Here is a 21,058-nt window from a genome sequence, read left to right as displayed (position 1 = left end):
TTAAATAATGCAAACTGAAGTATTATAGTAGATATAGTAGTTTTGAAATAAATGTTTTAATCTATTGCTTGAATTATTTAAAGACCCTGTATAGATGTGTCTGGAATGCAAATGGTTGAGAAGTTTCTAATGTAATGAATACTGATTTTGTGTGGCCATAATTGAGTATGGTTAGATTGATTAGAACTTACCACATCTAAAATCCCATACAGAGTGAAGGTCACATTGATGTTGGTGGGAGTTTTCAGGTCAATCACTGGCCTTATTTCAGTTTTGCCAAAGATGTTTTCCTTCAGGGCTGTTATGAGACTGTCTGTAGTGGGTTCAGAGCAGTTGATAGTCTCTGTGGATTTCATCAGCAGAGCTGGAATAATAAAATAGCATTAAATATGAAAAGGCTTGTCTGTTTTATTGTCAGATTCTGGGTTAAAGTAAACCTTAAAAAATGTTTAAATGTTTTCATTATTTAATGCTTAAATTATTAATTTAGTAAACATTATTAATAATGTAAATGATGCATATTTACAGCATTATTCATACAAATATGTACATTAAATGCAATTTACATCATAATAGTTGTAAACATTAATAATGTAAACATGTTAACTACATACAAATAAAAACATTAAGTCATAAATCAAATTGCAACATACTACTGTAATATTGAATATACACACAAACTAATGTTGGTTCTATGAACTTGAAAACTGCATTGAAAATATAATTCTTACACTGCATGATGAGACAACAGATAATGAGCTGGAAATTTGGAAGAATAGCTGTGAATCCAGCAGCCTGTTATGATGGTGATAACAGCAAGATGGTGATAATAGCAATTTCAATAAACCTGTAAAACACTAAACAATGCTATAAAGTTTATTTCATGACTATGTCTTACCTGTGGTCTTGGGAACAAAATTGCAGCCATCAGCTGAAGAACAAGAAGGCAGATTACAGTAAGAATACTATAAAATATATTTAAGCTTTTACCTCGCAGTTTCACAATCTCTGTAAGAAATGGACCCTCAGACAAACTATATACAAAAACTGATTTGCTTAGACAAACTAAAAACAACACCAAGACTTCTGACCACACCATTTCCATTTATTTCATAATTCCAGAATACAGAAGCAACAACATGCAAAGCACAATATGTGTGATGTAAAACCCACAGTAAAAATATGGTGGTTTCTGTAGTAGCGCACTGTTTTACATTCAGCAGGGTTGTGAAGTTGTACAAGTTAAAAATAAGTCATTGGTACAAGTTAAAAAGTAAAAGTTAAAGATTAAAACATTATTAAAACAATAGTCCATCAATGAAGAGTCAAAGGCAACCGTGGTTAGTAAATAAGATTAATTGTGTGTTCATTTTGGCAGAAACGATTATAGAATGCTTCAAGCAAAGAAAGGAATTTGCTGACTCCATTCCACACACATCCCCAAAACATCTTTTAATGTATTTATTTATTACTTTTTTGTACAGTATTACAAATATAGTCAATACATATTTAATATAGGCACTTAAAAGATTTGAGTAGATCAATGAACTCAATCTTAGTTGGCCTGACTGCAGATGCCAAGCCACAGGCTTCACAGTGTTTACGTTCATGCGGCCCATCATCTCTGCCATTGAACACTGAGGATCTGTTTGCTTTACCAAGTTTTTCTCTATAGCATCTCATTCTGATCTTTTTAACTAGTCTCTCAACCAGCACATCAATGTTTTCCTCTGGGAATTTTGGATCTTCCATCTGAGGTTTCACTGCACGTCTTACACTCCTGTTTGTAGCCTCGTAGTTTAATGGTTCCATGTCTCCTTGGTCTGTTCAGTTGGAAATGAAACACCACCTGCACTCTACTAGACCACCATGTCCTTCTACAAAGAGAAATGACCTGATAATTTACTCACCACCATGTCATCCAAGATGTTCATGTCTTTCTTTCTTTAGTCGAAAATAAATTATGCTTTTACATACCAATTACATGTTTTACATACCATACCATTACATACCAAGATTTTAGTGGACTTCAATAGGAGCCAACAAGTTGAAGGTCCAAAGTGTAGTTTAAACGCAGCTTCAAAGGGCTCTACATGATCCCAGACGAGGAATAAGGGTCTTGTCATTTTTTTAAAAAAAAAACAACAACAACAAAAAAAAAAAAAAATGCATATTTATATACTTTTTAACAACAAATGCTTGTCTTGCACTAGCTCTGCAATGCGCATACGTGACTTCACACATTATATAATCACACTGGAAAAGTCACGCCTGTTTCATAATCTGTGTACAACTATTCCAAAAGGTATCCCTAGTGAAAAATAAATATACTTAATTGTATTTAAAATATATTTATTTCATGATAGGTATAATAAACATAGATTGACATGTCTATACTAACTGAAACTACATTCTAAATGTTTCATGCTTTAATCAAGCACAAACTTAGTGCACTACAAATTAATTTGTAAAATAGTATACATTTTACAAATGCAATTGGGGAATATTAATTTCCTAATTCTGTCAACAACATGTTTGAAACTTGTTAAAAGTTAGGCTATTTTCATAATGGTAATGTCTGAGCAAAAAAAAACAATATTTAATATGACAATACGTGGAGCACGCATGAGATAGCAGTTTCTGAGAAAACACGGCAATGAGTTTAACAACACTCGCTGCGTGGAATATTCAGACCGGAGCAAGTATATTTCAAGTTTATGTGAACAAATTTCATATTCTCTCGTACTCCTAGCATGAACCAGCACTGTGTATGCATGCACATATCACGTCTTATTAAAATGAAAGATGTTGCACGTCTGATCATAAATGCAATGACAAGGCAGATTATTGTGATACACAGCAAGCAAGGATATAGATCGAAAAATAAGAGTAAACAAAAAGTAGCAATGCGTTTATTCTTTCTTTTTTAAACGTGTATCATTTACACTAGGACTGCAGTGCTGGTAAACTTAAAAATATTAATAAAACTTTTAAATGTTCTTCTTCATTTTTCAAATAGACAAATATTTTCTGCCTGTTTATTTCAAATAATAATTTATCAAAACATATTTGGTTTATTCATGATAGTTGATAGACTTTTATCATAAAATTTCTTGAGAGTTCATTATCATTATTATTATTATATTTTTAAAAAACCTCCTCGACGCCGTGAATCCAGGATCTCATTGACCGAGTAGATGGAGGGTTGGTCCAGGACTTCGGGATGAGGGGGTTTAGCTTCAGCTCCGGTGGTGTCTGTAGCATAGTGAGAGAATGGTTTAAGGAGTGACACATGGAAAGTGGGGTGAATGCGGTACCTTGGTGGGAGCTGAAGCTGGTATGTCACATCATTGATCTGTCAGGATCTTGTCTCAGGATCTTAAATAGACCAATGTAGCGGGGACTCAGCTTGCGGCAGGGTAGCTGAAGGAGCAGGTCGCGGGTGGACAACCAGACTTGGTCCCCAGATTGGTATTGGGGGGTCTTCCTCCTTCTGGTGTCAGTAAAAACCTCTTATGGCGACGAACGGCCCATTGGAGATGATGGTGAGCTGAGTCCCACACTCTCTCCCTCATTCGGAACCAGTGGTCAACAGCTGGAACATTTGAGGGCTCCTACGTTCAAGGAAACAGCGGTGGCTGAAAACCCGAGTACGCACTGGAAAGGTGTCACAGTGCATACTGGGCTACCAGTACCAAGCCTGAAGGAGCGAGAGGGTCCGTCTGCTGCCTGGATGTCCAGAGCTCAGAGACTCATGTGCGGTGCCCAGAAGGTTGAGACGTTGTGAGGTACGTAGATCTTACCTTCTGGGCACACTGGCAGAGCAGGCCCCTGGAGAGTGGCGTTCCGGATGTTCTGGTTCAGATCCCATACGATGGGACTGACGATCACATCGGGTGGTAGAATGGTCTCTGGTTCGGCTGGAGAGTCAGCAGAAAACTGTCTGGAGAGTGCGTCTGCTGGAATGTTCTTTGTGCCTGGTCGGTAAGTGATCTTGAAACTGAATCGGGTTAGGAAGAGAGCCCATCGGGCTTGCCTTGGATTTAAGTGTCTTGCCTCACGAAGATATTGTAGGTTCTTGTGATCCGTGATGATGATAAAATGATGTGCCACATCCTCCAGCCAATGACGCCACTCCTCCAGGGCTAACTTGATGGCCAGCAGCTCACGATTTCCCACATCGTAATTCTGCTCTGCCGGAGATAGTTTACGAGAGAAATAAGCACTGGGATGGAGGAGAGGAGGCTCACCGACCGCTTGTGACAGCACCGCTCCTACTCTGGTGGTGGACGCACCAATCTCTAATGTGAATGGGAGGTCCGAAACAGGGTGACATGGTAGAGGAGTGGTGCAGAAGATGGTCTTGAGCCGTTGGAACGCTTTGTGGGCAGTGGGGTTTCAAGCCAGATGCTTGGGCTTACCCCTCAGGAGGGAGGTCGAAGGCGCAGTGATCATACTGTAGTTTTGGATGAATCGACGATAGAAGTTTGAGAATCCAAGAAAGCTTTGAAGCTCTTTCTCAGTAGTGGGTGTGGGCCATTCCTGTATGGCTTGGATTTTCCCCTGGTCCATTTGCACACCTTCCGCTCTGATCACTTAGCCAAGGAACAGGACAGAGGATTGATGAAACTCACATTTCTCCAACTTTAAGTAGAGGTTGTGTTCTCTGAGCTTTTGAAGGACCTGCTGGACATGCTGGCGATGGTCTGCCATGTTCCGGTAGTAGATGAGAATGTCGTCAATGTAGACTACAACGAACCAATGGAAAAACTCCCGTCAACGTACCCCCTGGCTGCCCTGTCGTCTAGGGTAGTGACTTTCCACGTCTTGGTGAACTCTTCATGGGCCTCCAGGAAGAAAGGAACTGGGGCCGGATGCGTCTGTGAGTCGCGTCGGGACCCCAGAAACCAATAATCAAGCAATGAGGGCTCTGGGGATGAACCGGTGCCATCGAGAGGAGTTAGACTTCCGAGGGGGCTGACCCGTCAGAACATTCCGGAATGTAACCCTCGGGTTGTGCTTCTTCCTAACCAGTGTAGCCGCAGAGCTCTTAGAGCCCAACGAACTAGACTGGTGAGGAACAGAAGGGAGCCTTCTTGAGAATGAGAGGCGTAACCTAAGCGTGGCCATGGACATACGCTCACAGTGTGGGCATGTACCATCCACAGCCCAGACATGTGATACAGTGATCGTGGCCTTCACTAGGAGTCAGAAAACTACCGCATCCAGAAGTATACGGTTGGAGCTCTCGACAACAGCGTAAGCTGAGGAAATTCAAATTATTTTGTGTGCTTAGGGTGATCAGTGATCGGCTCCGAAGCAGAAATTTGAATGGGTGGTTGCATGTCACGTGACATGCAGATATCACTCACTAAATTTTATTGGCCTTTTCTTCTAAGATCGGAGGTGATTGGGCTCCCAAGGAAGACTGCATAGATGTCAGTCATGATGTAATGTCATAGAGTATGACTGAAGGGGAACCGCAGTTTTGCATATTTTATATCTTCTCTCATGGCACAACTTGTTAAGGGAGTGCACTTGTATCACAGTGACCTGGGTTCGAATCCAGTCTGTAGCATTTCCTACATTCAATGTACATATGTCTGGTTTTCTATGTGTCTCTGATGTTCTCTAGATAAGTGAGTTAGCTGGTATGTTGGGTGGTGTTAGTAAATGGAAAACTTGCCATTATTTGCAAAGATTAATGTATTGCGTTAGAAGCACACAATAATGATGCCATTAGCATACTTCAATTTTACTTGGAATGCCATTGCAGTGTGTTTCAAAGTTACTAAAACAATAATGGAAAGTATGACTTAAGTTTGTTATTAGTATAATGTATGTTCAATCTCTTACAGTGTAACTGAACTTCATTTGTAATGTCAGCAAATACATTTTAAATTTGTGTGAATTTTGCATTTCAAAACTTAAAGACAAGAGTGGACATTTAAAGTGTACTTAAGTGTACTTGAAATAGTTCCACTTTAGCACAAACAAGTATATTTATTAAACCTTTAGTTGAACTTCAGCACTGCTTTTGCACAACTAAAATGCATTTAGTACAAAATGAGTTGTTCCAGACTTTAAGTCTACCCATTTATAGTGTGCCATAAATACATTTGGTTATACTAAAGTACATACAAATAAATTATGCTTAAGTGTACCTTTTTTTTGTTGTTGTTGTTGTTTGTAAAGGGTGTTTGACATTCTTTGCATGTTTGCTTTGTAAACACTGAGTCGGTTCTTCCGCCTGTGTCACGTAGGATCTTTCTCTTGACTGCTGTACATAATGCGTAAGGTTGAGCTAGTGCAAGACAAGCATGTGTGGTTAAAAAGTATAGAAATGATTATTATTATTATTATTTTTGTAAGAAAATGAAAAATCATTTTGCAAGATAAGACCCATATTTCTAAGCTAGGATCAGGTAGAGCCCTTTAAAACTGCAATTTGGACCCATTTATCCCCAATGAAGTCCACTATATCGAGAAAAATCCTGGAATGGTTACCTCAAAAACCTTAATTTCTTTGTGACTGAAGACAGAAAGACATGAACGTCTTGGATGACATAAATTATCAGGATTTTTTTTTTTTTTAATTGTAATTTTTAGCAGATAACATTTATTCACCATAGTAGCAGTTTAACAATAATACAATAGTTGTGTGGTTTATGTGTGTATGTGTAGATTTATGAGTACTGTACTTCCTTAAATCTCTTTTAAAATGTTTTAATGCAGGGAACCATCAAAATATCTTGTTAAAAAAAATCAATAAGCAGACCATTTTAGCTTATGGTTTAATTAATAATAATAATAATAATAATTAATAATAATAATAGCAATGAAATATACTACATATCTATATACTATATCTACATTTAATAAACATTTAAAAAAAAAAAAAGCTGTCTATGTTAATATTATTTTAAAAAACCTGAGCTAACATAAACTAATAACGAACTAATAAAGAACTGTATTTTTATTAACTAACATTAAGAATGATTAATCCATATATCATAAATCTCAATCCAGTAAAAACACTGTTTGATGTATTTTACTGTGGTAAAGTTGTGCTCTTACTCTGCAAAGGAGCCAGAAATGTACTGGTACCAATCAGAAGCATGTCTGTTCTGAACAATAGTCTCATCAATTTCAATGTTCCAGGTGTCGCCATGAAGATATCTTGCTTTCTTCTGTAAAGAGCTGTTCCACAGTGACACCATGTCTGTTTTCTCACAGAGATCTTGTAGGAATGATGCTCTGGCTTGTTTTTAATCACTGAATATTTTTACTGTAGTTGTCTCTCACAGAAACAAAACTGAAACTACAAATATGTATCTGTTTTCTACAATACAAATATGAATACTACAAATATAAATATTTCAACATAATAGAGATGGTTATTAAGGACCATGGCAGAAAAAGGACTCATGTTCAGTAATCATTATATTCATTAATACATGAATGGTATTTATTGTTTTACTGTATATGTATGGAGAGTTAATTAAAGAATTTCCTTGTTTTCTCGTGGCCGGTTACATAAACTGCTTAAACTAGTCTTACAAGTTAGTCAGATTTTTTTTTTTTTTTAATTACTAGTCATAAGACAGTTACATAAAAAAGGTAGATTAATCTAATTTTCATTGGAAAAGTAAGACTGATTAAGATTTGGTTAACTGCTAATAGGTCCGACTAGCTCTTAACCGGTATAAAACAGACTTAATTCTGACCTTTTTGTTTTTTTGTTTTTTTTTTTTGAATTTACATTTTACAATTCTGACTTTTTTTCTCAGAATTGCATGATATTAACTCACAATTGAATGTTACAAAGTCAGAATTGCAAGAAACAAATGCAATTCAGAGAAAGTCAGAATTGATATGTAGATATGTAAACTTGCAATTGTAAAAAAAATAGTCAGCCTTTTTTTCACCTCAGAGCTGGACTTCTTTTCTCAGAATTGTGAGATATAAACTCACAATTGTTACGAAGTCAGAATTGTGACACATAAGCTCACAATTGCCAAAAAAATCAGAATTGTGGGATAAAATGTTGCAGTTATAAACAGGAATAAGCACTAAAAGAGGAACTGACAGCCACATTTACCTGCAGTGTCTATGGCCTTTGTCTACAGATACAAGTTTTGGTGGCTATTTTCAAAATAGCACAATTGAGTGGAAAAACCACTCAATTGACAAAACTGGCTGTTTCTTTCACCAACTAAGAGAAAACTGAAAAATATCTTGGTCACTAATATAACCTTGGCTCCCTGAAATAACAGGAACAAGCATTTGAAGAAACTTTCTTACTCTGATATGCTGAAGCCTGATTGAAACCTGTTTGCTGAGCTGCACAAACAAATGACATTGCAGCCAACAAAAATGGGCGAAGCCATCTGCCTATATAAGTCATCGCTGAATGCTATTTCATCAGAACATTTTGACTTAGGAGCAGCAAGCATTAACTGCAGTGTACTTGCATGGTCTATGCCAGAGCAAACTCTGTCTTGGAGGACAGATGTCCCTGCAGACTATAGCTTCAACCCTAATAAAACTCACCTGCCTTCTAGCAATCCTGAAGACACTAATTGAGGTGTGTTTGATCATGGTTGGAGCTAAACTCTGCAGGGACACTGGCCTTCCAGGACCGAGTTTGCTCATGCTTGGTCTACACAACACCCGTTCTCATTTTCTCAGGTAACTGATATTACGCTAGTAACTAAGACATTCTCTTGTTGATACAGTACACTCTCATTGTGTCAGAAGCTGACGCTTAAAAATAAGAACAGGAGGACAGTATTAAGTGAAAGGACCCACAGCTCAGCTCACTGTAGCAGCTCAAATGGATGGACTCAAAGAGCCCTGAGGACCATGGACAAGTCCTAGGTTAGAAAAGTATAAAGGGCGAGGCGGATTTATTCTCTTGAACCCCATGACTAAGTCATTTCTTCCAATTGACTGTTGTTCACTGTGATGGACGCCATGTATACCATGAGCGTGGAAGGGGTGCACTCTTTATCCAGCCACTCCTGTCGCAACTGAGTTGATTCTGAGCCCCAGGCTTTCCAAATGGATGAGGATCAGGGATCTGTGTGTATGCAACTTGAGCTTGGTCTGGGCTGAGACCAGCCAGTTGTCAAGACAATTCAGGAAAAGTTCAAATTTAAATTCAAATTTGAGAAAGGATTTGTTTCAAGGTTAACATCCCAGATAGGTGCTTCATCAGAGCATGGTTCAGCTGTCTTAGAGGATGGGCCTGAGGCCCCCCCTTCCTTGTTTGGAATGTGGAAGTAGCAATTGTAATACCCTGACTTGCTGTAAGCTGCCAGAACCATTTTCATGACACAGCAGACTCCTTTGCCAACAGATTCACAACTTCAGATTGGAGAATGCAATCTTTGCTGCCCCAGACTGAAGTTTGAACCACACCCTGAAGTGGAGGGTGTCTGTGAGTGAACTGAAGTGAGTAACTTTGTTTCTTAGACCCAGTAAGATGTGAACTTCAAATAAGAAAGTGTCAGGTTTTTGAGAGGGGGCTCAGTAGCGGTGCAAAAACAATTCATCGAGGTGACTGTGGGCAGGCTCTTCCAGGGCTGACCATGCTAAGCCGAGCTCTTCAACAGCCTTGCTAAGGGCGGGTATGAGTTTGGTGTCCAGACCGAGTCTGGCATCACCTGGCTCTCGATGCGACAGAGGAAAAGAAGCCTCCATGGAGTTTAGCCAATCTGTCGCATCAGGAGTTGATAACTGCATTATGGCACTGTTTGTGTGTTTGCGTTTGTTTACTACTCACTACTGTGTGTGTGCACTTGGATAGGAAAATGCAGAGCACAAATTCCAAGTATGGGACACCATACTCGACTATAGGTCTTTTTCTAACCTTCATAAAAAAAAATCCTTTGAGGATGGATTTATTTCAAGGTCAACATCCTTAATGGGCACTTTATCAGTTAGATAATAGTTCCGCTGCCCCCATCCTTTGGAGTGACTGTAAAACCCTGACTTGCTGTGAGCTGCCAGAACCATTTTTAATGACATTCTTTGCCAGCAAACTCTCTACTTCAGATCGGAGAATGCAAGCTTTGCTTCTCCAGGCCGAAGTTCGAACCACACCCCTGAAGTGGAGGATGTCTGTGAGTAAACTGAAGTGAGTAACCTTGTTTCCTAAATCTATCTGACAGGGGGCTCACTGGCAGTGTCTTGGTTGTAAAAAAACAATTATTTAGGTAACTTTGGGCAGGCTGTTCCAGGGCTGAGCACTCCAAGCTGACCTCTTCAAAGGCCTGTATGTAGGCAGGTATGAGTTCGGTGTCTAGACCAGGTCTAGTATCACTGTTACTTCTTTTTCCACTGGGGCTGGTGCTGGAGCTGGAACTGGTGCTTGGCCAAGACTGTCACTTGTTCAGAACTGGCTCCCACATCACCAACATGTTATCTCTTGCGGATGGAGAGATCTCTTCTGCCGACCATTTCTGAACTGACCTATTTAATTGTTTTGTGAATGTGGTTAATTTACCTGAACACTGAGGGGTTTTAAGAATAGGCTTGTTCGAGATGCATCAGTGCTGTGCAAACCGATTGGTGTATTACATCAAATTACCGCTAGACCAATTCGAAAGTATAAAGAGTCGTCTGCTCTCCAACTGCTCTTGTGGTACTTTGATTTCATATGTTGATCAGTCTGCGCATTGCCGATGCATCTTAAAAAAGCCTAATGCCTCCCTTCAAGCTGTGGTCCATAGCGAATGCTCTGCCTACTGATGTCGTAAATTTCCTTGTTCAAAACCAGCAAGGATTCGGGGCCAGTTTGGAACCAGGATGTGGGCTCTAGCCCCATTAGAAAAGTGGTAACGGAGGATAGGCCTGAGGCCCCCATCCTCCTTTGTATTGAGGAAGTAGCAAACGCAAAACCCTGACTTGCTGTGAGCTGCCAGAACCATTTTCACAGTACCCTTTGCCAGTAGACTCTCTACTTCAAACCAGTATGTTGTGAATTTCAAGGAAGAATGTGGCAGGTCTCTGACAGGGGTGCTTGCTGGTGGTGCCCTGGATGTAAAAACCATTCATCGAGGTAGCTGTGGGCAGGCATTTCCAGGTGAGGTGTCGAGAGGGGCAGAGGCCTCAGTGGAGTTCAGCCAATCCTCCACATCGGGAGTTGATAAATAACATTGATAAAATCCTCCTGAGAACCCCCAGAAGAAACCGAATCACTTGCGCTTTATGAGGGGCACAGAGAAGTGAAATTCTCAGCTGCAAGAGCTTTCAGCACCATAATCTGCTGCTGGGACTCTTCTACAGCGAGCAGGAAGGCTCCTTCTTTGTCCTCTCTGGAGTCAGCAAGGAGATGATCTTCATGCTGAAAGAGAAAGATTCAGATGAATTGGCATTCAATCCCGCATTCAGGCAAATCCCGTTTTGGTGGGATGAAATGCCATTTGTTTGTGCAGCTCCACGAACAGGATTCAATGAGGCTACCACATTTTGGAGAAATGGAGTTTCTCCAAAGCATCAGCTTCTGATGCAATGCGGATGAACTGTACAGACAAGGGAACCCAGAGTGGATTGTGAGTGGAGAGGTTATAGAACAGTTCCAGCAACAAAGGGAAATTTCCTGTTGCTCCATCTCATACACAGGGGGCAGTCATGGCCTAATGGATAGAGAGTCGGACTAGACATAGGTTGCACGTTTGAGTCTAGATATTGGCAAATATTGTAGGTGGGTGGAGTAAATGACCAGGTCTTTCTTCCCCCCTCAATAGGACAACTGGGGGGAGACCCTTGCTTCCTGGTGCTCCTTGGGTGTTGAAGCAAAAAATGCTGTGTGTGTGAACTTGGATGGGTAAATGCAAAGCAAAAAGGAAGGACTTTCCTGTGACTTTATTTCATACATTATTTTATTAGTAACTCAGTTGTCAAACAAACAAAAGCTGTCATTCTATTGTAGCAAAGCCTTTATTAATTTTGAACAATAACTGAAAAATCAATCTCAGTTTGCTTTATTACAGATGCCATCCTTACAAGCTTCACAGTGAGCACTTTCATGTGGCCCATTAACTCTGTCTCTGAACACTGAAGGTCTATTTGTTTCACCCAGGTTTTCTCCATAGCATCTCATGCGGATCCTGTCAACTAGTCTCTCAGTCAGCACATTAATGTTGTCCTCTGAGAAGTTTGGATCCTCCATCCGAGGTTCATTGCACTTTCTGCACTCCTGTTTATAGCGTCGCACTTTAATGGTTCCCTGTTTCGTTGCGGTGTTCAGATGGAAATGGAACACCACAAGCACTCTTTTAGACGGCCATGTTCTTTTACAAATAGAACACTTGAACCTATAAATTGAAATGGAGAAAAGAATCAGTTTGGGATTTTCTACATTCATTAGTAAAATTTCTTAATGATTAGTTCAACAACATGCAAAATGGCCTATTGCATGTGTCAGTGCATGCTAGCAAATAGTACTGCATTACAAAAATGTGTTAAAAGATATAATATTAGCATGATAATAACATCAGTTGGCTTTATTAAAACCCATTCAACTCATAGCTACCCTTCTGTGTAAACCTATTAGTATGTTTGTGCTTTTAATTGACTTAACCACAAATGATTGGTCAGAAAAGGCAAATTTAACTAGATGCACTCCTAAAAAAAACTATTACTATCTCAAAAATCCTCAAAGACAGAATGAAGATTTTGGCAGAATATAGAAAGTTTGATTCAAAGTAGTTCAGCAGCATTGTGTGGAGTGATAAATCATGATTAAACACGAGTTGCATGCATGGTGATGTGCCAGAGCAGTATGCTTGAAGATCTGGTGAGAAATATAAATATAAATGCATCTCGAAATTACAAAGAAAGCCAAGAAGTGGTCCATCATTAAGATTTGGCCTGGTCAAAGTCCAGACATGACCCCTACAAAGAATATTTGTCTCATTGAACTCAAAACACACTGTTTAACTGCTCAAATGTTTGAAGCCATCAACACTGAATGGAAAAACACTAATGCGTTTATATGCAATTGTAAACTGATTTTTAACATTTTAATATGTGTTTTTATCTATGTTTATTGCATTTGATTGTTTTTAGTATTGAAAAAAGTTGTAAAAAAAAGCAATCATCAAAATATATCCCAACATCATAAAACACAATATGGAAGTATGTTTGGTCTGTTTCATTCTGGTATTGGTTGTGCTCTTACCGTGCAAAGGAGCCAAAAATGTATTGATGCCAACCAGGAGCTTGACTGTGTGGCTTAATAGAGCCATTAATTATAATCTGCCATGTGTCCCCATGAAGCTCACTTGCCTTCGTCTGTAAAGAACTTTCCCACGGCACTGATGCCATGTCTTTGTCCTTACAGAGATCTTGCAGGAATGATGCCTTTGTTATTTCCCTCTGAATATATACTGTAATGTACAGCTTATCTCTCAACTCACAAGAAACGAAACCGAAAAGTGAACATTGCTTTAGAGGTCAGAAGTACAGTTTTTTTTTTTTTTTTATGATTGCTGGCATAGGCAAAATAGACATATGCTACGGGCAGCGTCCATCCATAGGGGTACCCAAATTATTTAAGTTTTTTATTTTTATTTTAATGAATTCTGTTTTAATTAGGGCTGCACGATATATAAAAATAAAATCTTTATTGTGTTATGGTTTAATGCGACAGTGATATCGCAATGTAAAATGCATATTCAAGTAGCGTTTAGGCAGTTTAGCCTCTAATGGCTACAGATTTCCAATCTTTTTTGTCTATTGCTTAGAAAAATAATTATATATATTAAAAAAAAGTCATCCGTCGTTATTAAAATAGACACATTTTAATGAAACAGCCTCATAAAATTAAGAAATTAAGACATATGATGCAAAAGCCTCTAAGTCCACGTCACGTTTTTCTTTAAAGTAAGCATTTTTATCTGGCTTATTTTCTTTCAATGTTAAAAATTATTTTTATTCAATACTCATTAAAGGACCACAGTATTAGTGCAATAAGTTTCTTATTGTTTAAAATTTTACTTAATAATAATGATATTCATATATTATAGTCACATTAACTTTGTCAAAAACAGTGGGCTATGAAAACTGTCTTGAAAAGATATTTTTTAAATTCCCTTAACTTTATGGTTACTGAAGGAGGTTTGAATTGGTTCTTGGAAATAGTAACACCCTTTTTTTTTTTTTTTTTTTTATAATTTCGCCAGGGTGTGCAGACCCAAACTGTATCATTAGAAAAGTAGAACAAGTGTTTAAGATTGAGCACTGCAGTAAGTGTGGTTCAAACAGCATCAGATTGTATAAAATGTGTGTGCAATATGGTGTCAAAATGGGGTTTTGTTACTTATTGTAAACTTTTGAATTAAGTGTTTTATTTTGCGCTCAAGGAAAAAAAAAAAAAAACTCAAAAAAAACTGTACAACTGTAGTATAGATGCCAGTATATTATTCTCTGTGAATAAGAGAATAATAATTTTAAAAATGTTACAGAAATAAACAGCTGTTATTGTTTTACCTCCACCTATTGGACAATATGGTATATGCAAAGGGAACAAATATTGATCATTTTAAGTGTTTTATATTTGTACTTCTCTGTTAATCTTTGCATTTTGTAATTTAAATGTATGTAATCAGGAACATATAGAAAAAAAAAACAGTAATATTGCAAAATGTTTTTACAATATAAAATAATGTTTTTTATTTTAACATAATTTAAAATAGAAAATATTTGTGCTGCCAAATATTTTTTGGAACCTGTGTTTTTTTTTTTTTTTCAGGATTCTTAAAAAGTATAAAAAGAAGTTTAAAAAGTACAGTGTTTATTTTAAAATATAAATATTTGAATGGTAGTGTGTATATATATATATATATATATATATATATAGCCTGGTCATTATACATTTTTGTACGTTTTTATTGATGCTAAAACGTACAATTTAGATGTATTTCAACGTTTAAAACGTATAAATCGCTACATAATTTTAGTTAAAAAAATAGAGGTGCAGAGCAAAATTTAAATAGTTAATCAGTGAAAATATCATCCAAATTATTATCCTGATCCACTCCGTGAAGAAGGCACCCGCGCATTTTTCAAACACTTCCCACCAGAAACACAGCATGTTGTAATCTGTGACGAACGCAGGCGAGAGCCAATGAGCGTTCGATTTTCCTGCAGTAAAACGTCTTTTGTGTCCCACCACAGCAAACTAATTAAATATTACATGGATGGTTAAACGATTGCAGAAATGTTATTTATTTTAAGGGTTTAAAGTGTAGTCTTGTTTAACATTATGTGTACCTATCCTTGGAAACGTACTGCCAGCAGAAATCACACAGAACAGAACGAAATGTTATAATGTCATATTAAATAAACTATTAAACTGTTTAAAAGTGCAACTGAAAACATAAGGCCATTGGTATGACAACTAAAACAAAAATAATAATGAAATTAATGCAGCGATTTCAATATTCATATGGATTCGTTTTTAGGCGTCCTCAATACGTCAGTTTTGTACGTTTAAATGCTAAAAATACGTACGAATTTGTACGTTTAGATGTTGAAAACACTTCAGTATTGTACGTTTTACCGCCTGTAAAAACGTAAGTAAATGTACGTTTTGTGGAACCACATTTTACGTAAAATACATGGTCTATATATATATATATATATATATATAGACCAGTTATCTGTTTGTAAACATTCGGGATGGGCGCGCAGCAAAACCCTGGAGAGATAGCATTTACGGCTAGAGAATTACAAGGATACGGTACAAAATACTTAGATTTAAAAAGAGTATATATTATATTGCTTAGATACTTACAAGAGCTTGTCACCCAGCGATAAGCACTGTTATTCAACAAAATTGAAGTTAGATAGTGGGATAGTCTTACAGATCTGAAACAGGGATGACTTTTTTATGGGCGGTTCAAGTGGCAGTCTATGGAGCCATGTGATAAAAGAATAAAAAAAGGTAAGTTTGATTTTATATTTCAAAATTCTGACTTTATTTTCGCAATTCACAGATATATCCCACAACTCTAGAGGAAAAACAACTGGTCATTTTCTCTTTTCCCCTCGGCTCAGTTTATATCCCACACTTCTGGCTTTTTTCCCCCCTCAGAATTAATAAACTCACTAGTTTTGTTAAATCGAGTTATAAAGTCCGAATTAGGAGATATAAACTTGCATTTGTGAGAAAAAATAAAGTTAGAATTGTGAGATAAAATAAAAAAAAAAAATGTTATGTAAAAATGTTAATAGTAATAGGTTTAAATAATATTTCATGCTGTGGGCTAACTGTAGGGCTAATACAATATGTCCCCTATGAACAGCATATGTGAATATTATGTAGACCTATTGTTTAAATCAATATGCTTTAAAAGTAGAGTAATCATATTATTTTTCATCCATCTCATTCATCCGTCTTTGATTACAGTATTGTGTAAAAATTATTTGCATTCAGATTTTGACATCAAAAAGCACAACAATTTTTTTTTCTCTTTTTCCATGGATTTTACCCGTTTACTTCCACTTGCTACCAGTGTTTTTCTGCAACCACTATATACATATATATATATATATATATATATATATATATACACATACATACATACATACAGGTGCTGGTCATTTAATTAGAATATCTTCAAAAAATTGATTTATTTCACTAATTCCATTCAAGAAGTGAAACTTGTATAATGTATACATTCATTCCACACAGACTGATATATTTCAAGTGTTTATTTCTTTTAATTTTGATGATTATAACTGACAACTAATGAAAATCCCAAATTCAGTATCTCAGAAAATTAGAATATTACTTAAGACCAACACAAAGAAAGGATTTTTAGAAATCTTGGCCAACTGAAAAGTATGAACATGAAAAGTATGAGCATGTACAGCACTCAATACTTAGTTGGGGCTCCTTTTGCCTGAATTACTGCAGCAATGTGGCGTGGCATGGAGTCGATCAGTCTGTGGCACTGCTCAAGCCCCGTTCACACTACAAGCAACAGGCAGCGACAAAGCGACACGATCCCATTCATTTCAAAGGAGAGCTGGCGATTTCCGGCGACAAGAGCGACAGCGAGCTACAGCGACCATTAGCAACCGGATGGGGCGTGTCCAGTGACGTGACAAAGTTCAGAATCCCTCAACTTTATGCAAATGAAGAGCCAATAGGAAAGAAGGCGGTAGAGCTCATGTGATCGTTCTCCTCTCAGCCGTAGATAAACATACGCAATGGAAAAATATATGCTATGCTTCTCATTTGTTTTTGTTTGTATGTACAGATTTAATTTATATTTATACTATATTTAGTCTTTTGCCTCCAAAATGTGAATTTAGCAGCAAGAAACCTGATTCGCTGTCAAGGCAACCAGTAGAGGCAACGCCCACTAGCAACCTCGTCGCCAGCCTCTGGCGACATGCAGTGACAGAAGTCGCTGCTAGTGTGAACGGGGCTTCAGGTGTTATGAGAGCCCAGGTTGCTCTGATAGTGGCCTTCAGCTCTTCTGCATTGTTGGGTCTGGCATATCACATCTTCCTCTTCACAATACCCCATAGATTTTCTATGGGGTTAAGGTCAGGTGAGTTTGCTGGCCAATTAAGAACAGGGATACCATGGTCCTTAAACCAGGTACTGGTAGCTTTGGCACTGTGTGCAGGTGCCAAGTCCTGCTGGAAAATGAAATCTGCATCTCCATAAAGTTGGTCAGCAGCAGGAAGCATGAAGTGCTCTAAAACGTCCTGGTATACAGCTGCGTTGACCTTGGACCTCAGAAAACATAACACCAGCAGATGACATGGCACCCCAAACCATCACTGACTGTGGAAACTTTACACTGCACCTCAAGCAACGTGGATTCTGTGCCTCTCCTCTCTTCCTCCAGACTCTGGGACCCTGATTTCCAAAGGAAATGCAAAATTTACTTTGATCAGAGAACATAACTTGGGACCACTCAGCAGCAGTCCAGTCCTTTTTGTCTTTAGCCCAGGCGAGACGCTTCTGACGCCGTCTGTTATTCAAGAGTGGCTTGACGCAAGGAATGCGACAGCGGAAACCCATGTCTTGCATACGTCTGTGCGTAGTGGTTCTTGAAGCACTGACTCCAGCTGCAGTCCACTCTTTGTGAATCTCCCCCACATTTTTGAATGGGTTTTGTTTCACAATTCTCTCCGGGGTGCGGTTATCCCTATTGCTTGTACACTTTTTTCTACCACATCTTTTCTTCCCTTCGCCTCTCTATTAATGTGCTTGGACACAGAGCTCTGTGAACAGCCAGCCTCTTTTGCAATGACCTTTTGTGTCTTTCCCTCCTTGTGCAAGGTGTCAATGGTCGTCTTTTGGACAACTGTCAAATCAGCAGTCTTCCCCATGATTGTGTAGCCTACAGAACTAGACTGAGAGACCATTTAAAGGCTTTTACAGGTGTTTTGAGTTAATTAGCTGATTAGAGTGTGGCACCAGGTGTCTTCAATACTGAACCTTTTTTACAATATTCTAATTTTCTGAGACACTGAATTTGGGGTTTTCATTACTTGTCAGTTATAATCATCAAAATTAAAAGAAATAAACACTTGAAATATATCAGTCTGTGTGGAATGAATGTATATATATATATATATATATATATTTGTACTTTGGTACTAATCATTTTATTTTGTGTCTTTTCATTTTCAACACTAAGCGTGATAAATTGTTTCAAGTGTTATGCTATATTTATAAAAAAACAATGTGATATCAGCCATCCGATATTTTATAAGCTAATTTTTGTTTTAAAATATGTATTGCCTTTTCATATCCACAATTATTTTAACAAAATCTAGTTTCTATACATTTTCATTGCCTAAAATAAATGAAAAACTGAGTGGCATCAAACTCAGGTAAATCTTTCCCTCACTTTTTCTTTTTGGCTGTCCGTATGTCAGTGCAGTATGCATTTCAAGGATCAGTAAACATTAGTAAAAGGATCTACTTTCGTTCTGTCTAGAGACAAACGTTTGGGTGGCTGCGATACAATGTAAAAAAGTCTGCAGCGCAGACTTGCAGAGTGGATCGTTAACGGATTACTATAGAATGGTTCCAGCGAGGAATTAAGGTAATTTTGCTGTCGCTTCATTACACATAGGCCTACATTTAGTCTGTGCCTTTATCACAAATAGTGTTATATAATTAACTCATTGTAATATAAACGGCATGTGTCATACATGACATTGTGTTACAGTAAAGCCTTTGGTTGCCCAATGCACCATTTAATATATGTTTATTACATTATTTATTTATTTTGTAAAATATTATGAATATTTTCAAGAATATAGAATTGTATAAAATAAATCTCACATTCTTTATTTTTTCAAAATAGATTTATTTATATTGGATTCAACATTTTTGAGCAATAAATTAAATCAGTCTCAGTTGACCTGACTACAGACGCCCTTATGACAGGCTTCACAGTGAGCAGTTTCATGGGGCCCATTAACTCTGCCACTGAACACTGACGATCTGTTTGCTTCACCCAGGTTCTCTCTGTAGCATTTCTTGCGGATATTTTTAACAAGTCTCTCAACCAGCACATCAATGTTTTCCACTGAGAAGTTTGGATCCTCCCACTGAGCTTCGGTGCATCTCCTGCACTTCTGTTTGAAGCGTCGCACTTTAATGGTTCCTTGATTTCTTGTTGTGTTCAGGTGGAAATGGAACAGCACTTGCACTCTTTTAGACCCCCAGCCTTTTGTACAAAGGGAACACCTGAACCTACGAATGAAATGGAGAATAGATCAGTTTAGTGCACTCTGATACTTTTAAAAGTGTCATATTTTAGCTAATGGCTCAGCTGAATTGCCCGTTTCAAAAATGAAAAATGCATCCAAAGCATTTATTAATATTAGCTACTAATACATAAAACCAAAAGTTGTATTTGTTAATATTATTTAATGCATATGAGCTTACGTGAACTAAAAACGAACATAGATACATAAATCTATGTCTAAACACACATCGTGGAAAGAAAATGTCGGGTATGTTTTAGTGCGATAAAGTCGTGCACTTACTGTGCAAAGGAGCCAGAAATGTACTGCTGCCAATCACGAGCTGGTCTGTTTTCCTCAATAGTCCCATCCATTTCAATGCTCCAAGTGTCGTCATGAAGCTCACTTGCTTTCTCCTGTAAAGAACTGTCCCACAGAGATATCATATCTGTTTCCTCAAAGAGATCTCATAGGAATGATGCTCTTCCTTGTTACCACCCGCTATATATACAGCTAAGCTCTCGATTCACTGTAAATGAAACTGAAAGTAGTAAGTATCTGTTTTCTACAACAAAAGAGTGAACACTGCTTTACAAGTCAAAGTAACAGAGAGAGTGAATAAGGACTATGACCAGTAATAATGTTTGAATGGTATTTATTATTTTACTGTATATTAATTATTTTACTGTGCATGAGAACCTCCAGGACTTCTTGATGTCTAACCCAACAACCAAACCTTTCTAAGTTGTATTTCATTGACACGCAACGCTGGCTCCAACATTTTTTGTTTGTTTTACTGAAATGAATAAGTGGATTAATAATCAATAACAACTGTGCACTAATCAGTAAGGAAACCGTTATGAAAGTTACACAAAGAAACAACTGTTATAGTTTACCTCCACCTGCTGGACAACATGGTATATGCAAAGGGCAAATGGGGTGTAATCTAATGTCAAGTATTTTATCTCAAGTTGCAGATCTCAATGACTAAGTGATAATGTACAGTCAGCTGGGCATGATTGCTAAATAAACCACAGTAATGAGTTTCCAACATCTGAGAAGACAGAGTAAGAAATGATACAAGTGACACATTAAACTAGTACAGCTATGAATGAAATCAGATGTGTAGACAACAGTCCGTCCCATTTCATTAGGTGTCTATAACGACTTATGTGAAAAAATGTAGGTACAATGTACCTATGTTGAATTGCAAAACACTTTTGCTGCTATTGAGGTGGCATATGGTTAAGTTAGGAACAGCTTTGTTGGGATGGTTGGGTTTTTAGGTGGGTTGAGGTCTAAGAGTACGGTTGACAGTGTAATT

General features: G+C 37.7%; 2 protein-coding genes and 1 long non-coding RNA gene across 3 annotated transcripts; all 3 read right to left on the bottom strand.

The window, feature by feature from the left end:
• Positions 1-253: 253 nt before the first annotated feature.
• On the bottom strand, positions 254-990 carry LOC127154197 (uncharacterized). Its single transcript, XR_007825455.1, has 3 exons — positions 899-990; positions 732-795; positions 254-364 (listed from the first exon to the last, which is right to left on the bottom strand). It is a non-coding gene; the product is annotated as an uncharacterized LOC127154197 (long non-coding RNA).
• Positions 991-11,970: 10,980 nt separating this feature from the next.
• Positions 11,971-13,343, bottom strand: LOC127153932 (receptor-transporting protein 3-like). The gene is made up of 2 exons (XM_051095249.1): positions 13,190-13,343; positions 11,971-12,323 (listed from the first exon to the last, which is right to left on the bottom strand). The coding sequence occupies exons 1-2, from the start codon at positions 13,333-13,335 to the stop codon at positions 11,981-11,983; spliced, it is 489 nt and encodes a 162-aa protein (XP_050951206.1). The 5' UTR covers positions 13,336-13,343; the 3' UTR covers positions 11,971-11,980.
• Positions 13,344-19,345: 6,002 nt separating this feature from the next.
• LOC127153846 (receptor-transporting protein 4-like) lies at positions 19,346-20,191 on the bottom strand. Its single transcript, XM_051095116.1, has 2 exons — positions 20,038-20,191; positions 19,346-19,741 (listed from the first exon to the last, which is right to left on the bottom strand). The coding sequence occupies exons 1-2, from the start codon at positions 20,178-20,180 to the stop codon at positions 19,399-19,401; spliced, it is 486 nt and encodes a 161-aa protein (XP_050951073.1). The 5' UTR covers positions 20,181-20,191; the 3' UTR covers positions 19,346-19,398.
• Between the last annotated feature and the right edge of the window lie 867 nt (positions 20,192-21,058).

The sequence above is a fragment of the Labeo rohita genome, chromosome 22 (assembly GCF_022985175.1).
Source record: "Labeo rohita strain BAU-BD-2019 chromosome 22, IGBB_LRoh.1.0, whole genome shotgun sequence".
Taxonomy (NCBI): domain Eukaryota; kingdom Metazoa; phylum Chordata; class Actinopteri; order Cypriniformes; family Cyprinidae; genus Labeo; species Labeo rohita.
The sequence above is the reverse complement of the archived record's forward strand: the minus strand, read 5'-3'. Positions and strand labels throughout refer to the sequence as shown.

What these genes read in the sequence shown, in the direction of transcription:
- LOC127153932 (XM_051095249.1), bottom strand. Translation starts at nt 13,335, where the DNA reads ATGGCATCAGTGCCGTGGGAAAGTTCTTTACAGACGAAGGCAAGTGAG. An exon ending in ATTTTTGGCTCCTTTGCACG is followed by an intron (nt 12,324 to 13,189) that starts GTAAGAGCACAA and finishes TTCAATTTATAG; the next exon opens with GTTCAAGTGTTCTATTTGTA.
- LOC127153846 (XM_051095116.1), bottom strand. Translation starts at nt 20,180, where the DNA reads ATGATATCTCTGTGGGACAGTTCTTTACAGGAGAAAGCAAGTGAGCTT. An exon ending in ATTTCTGGCTCCTTTGCACA is followed by an intron (nt 19,742 to 20,037) that starts GTAAGTGCACGA and finishes TTTCATTCGTAG; the next exon opens with GTTCAGGTGTTCCCTTTGTA.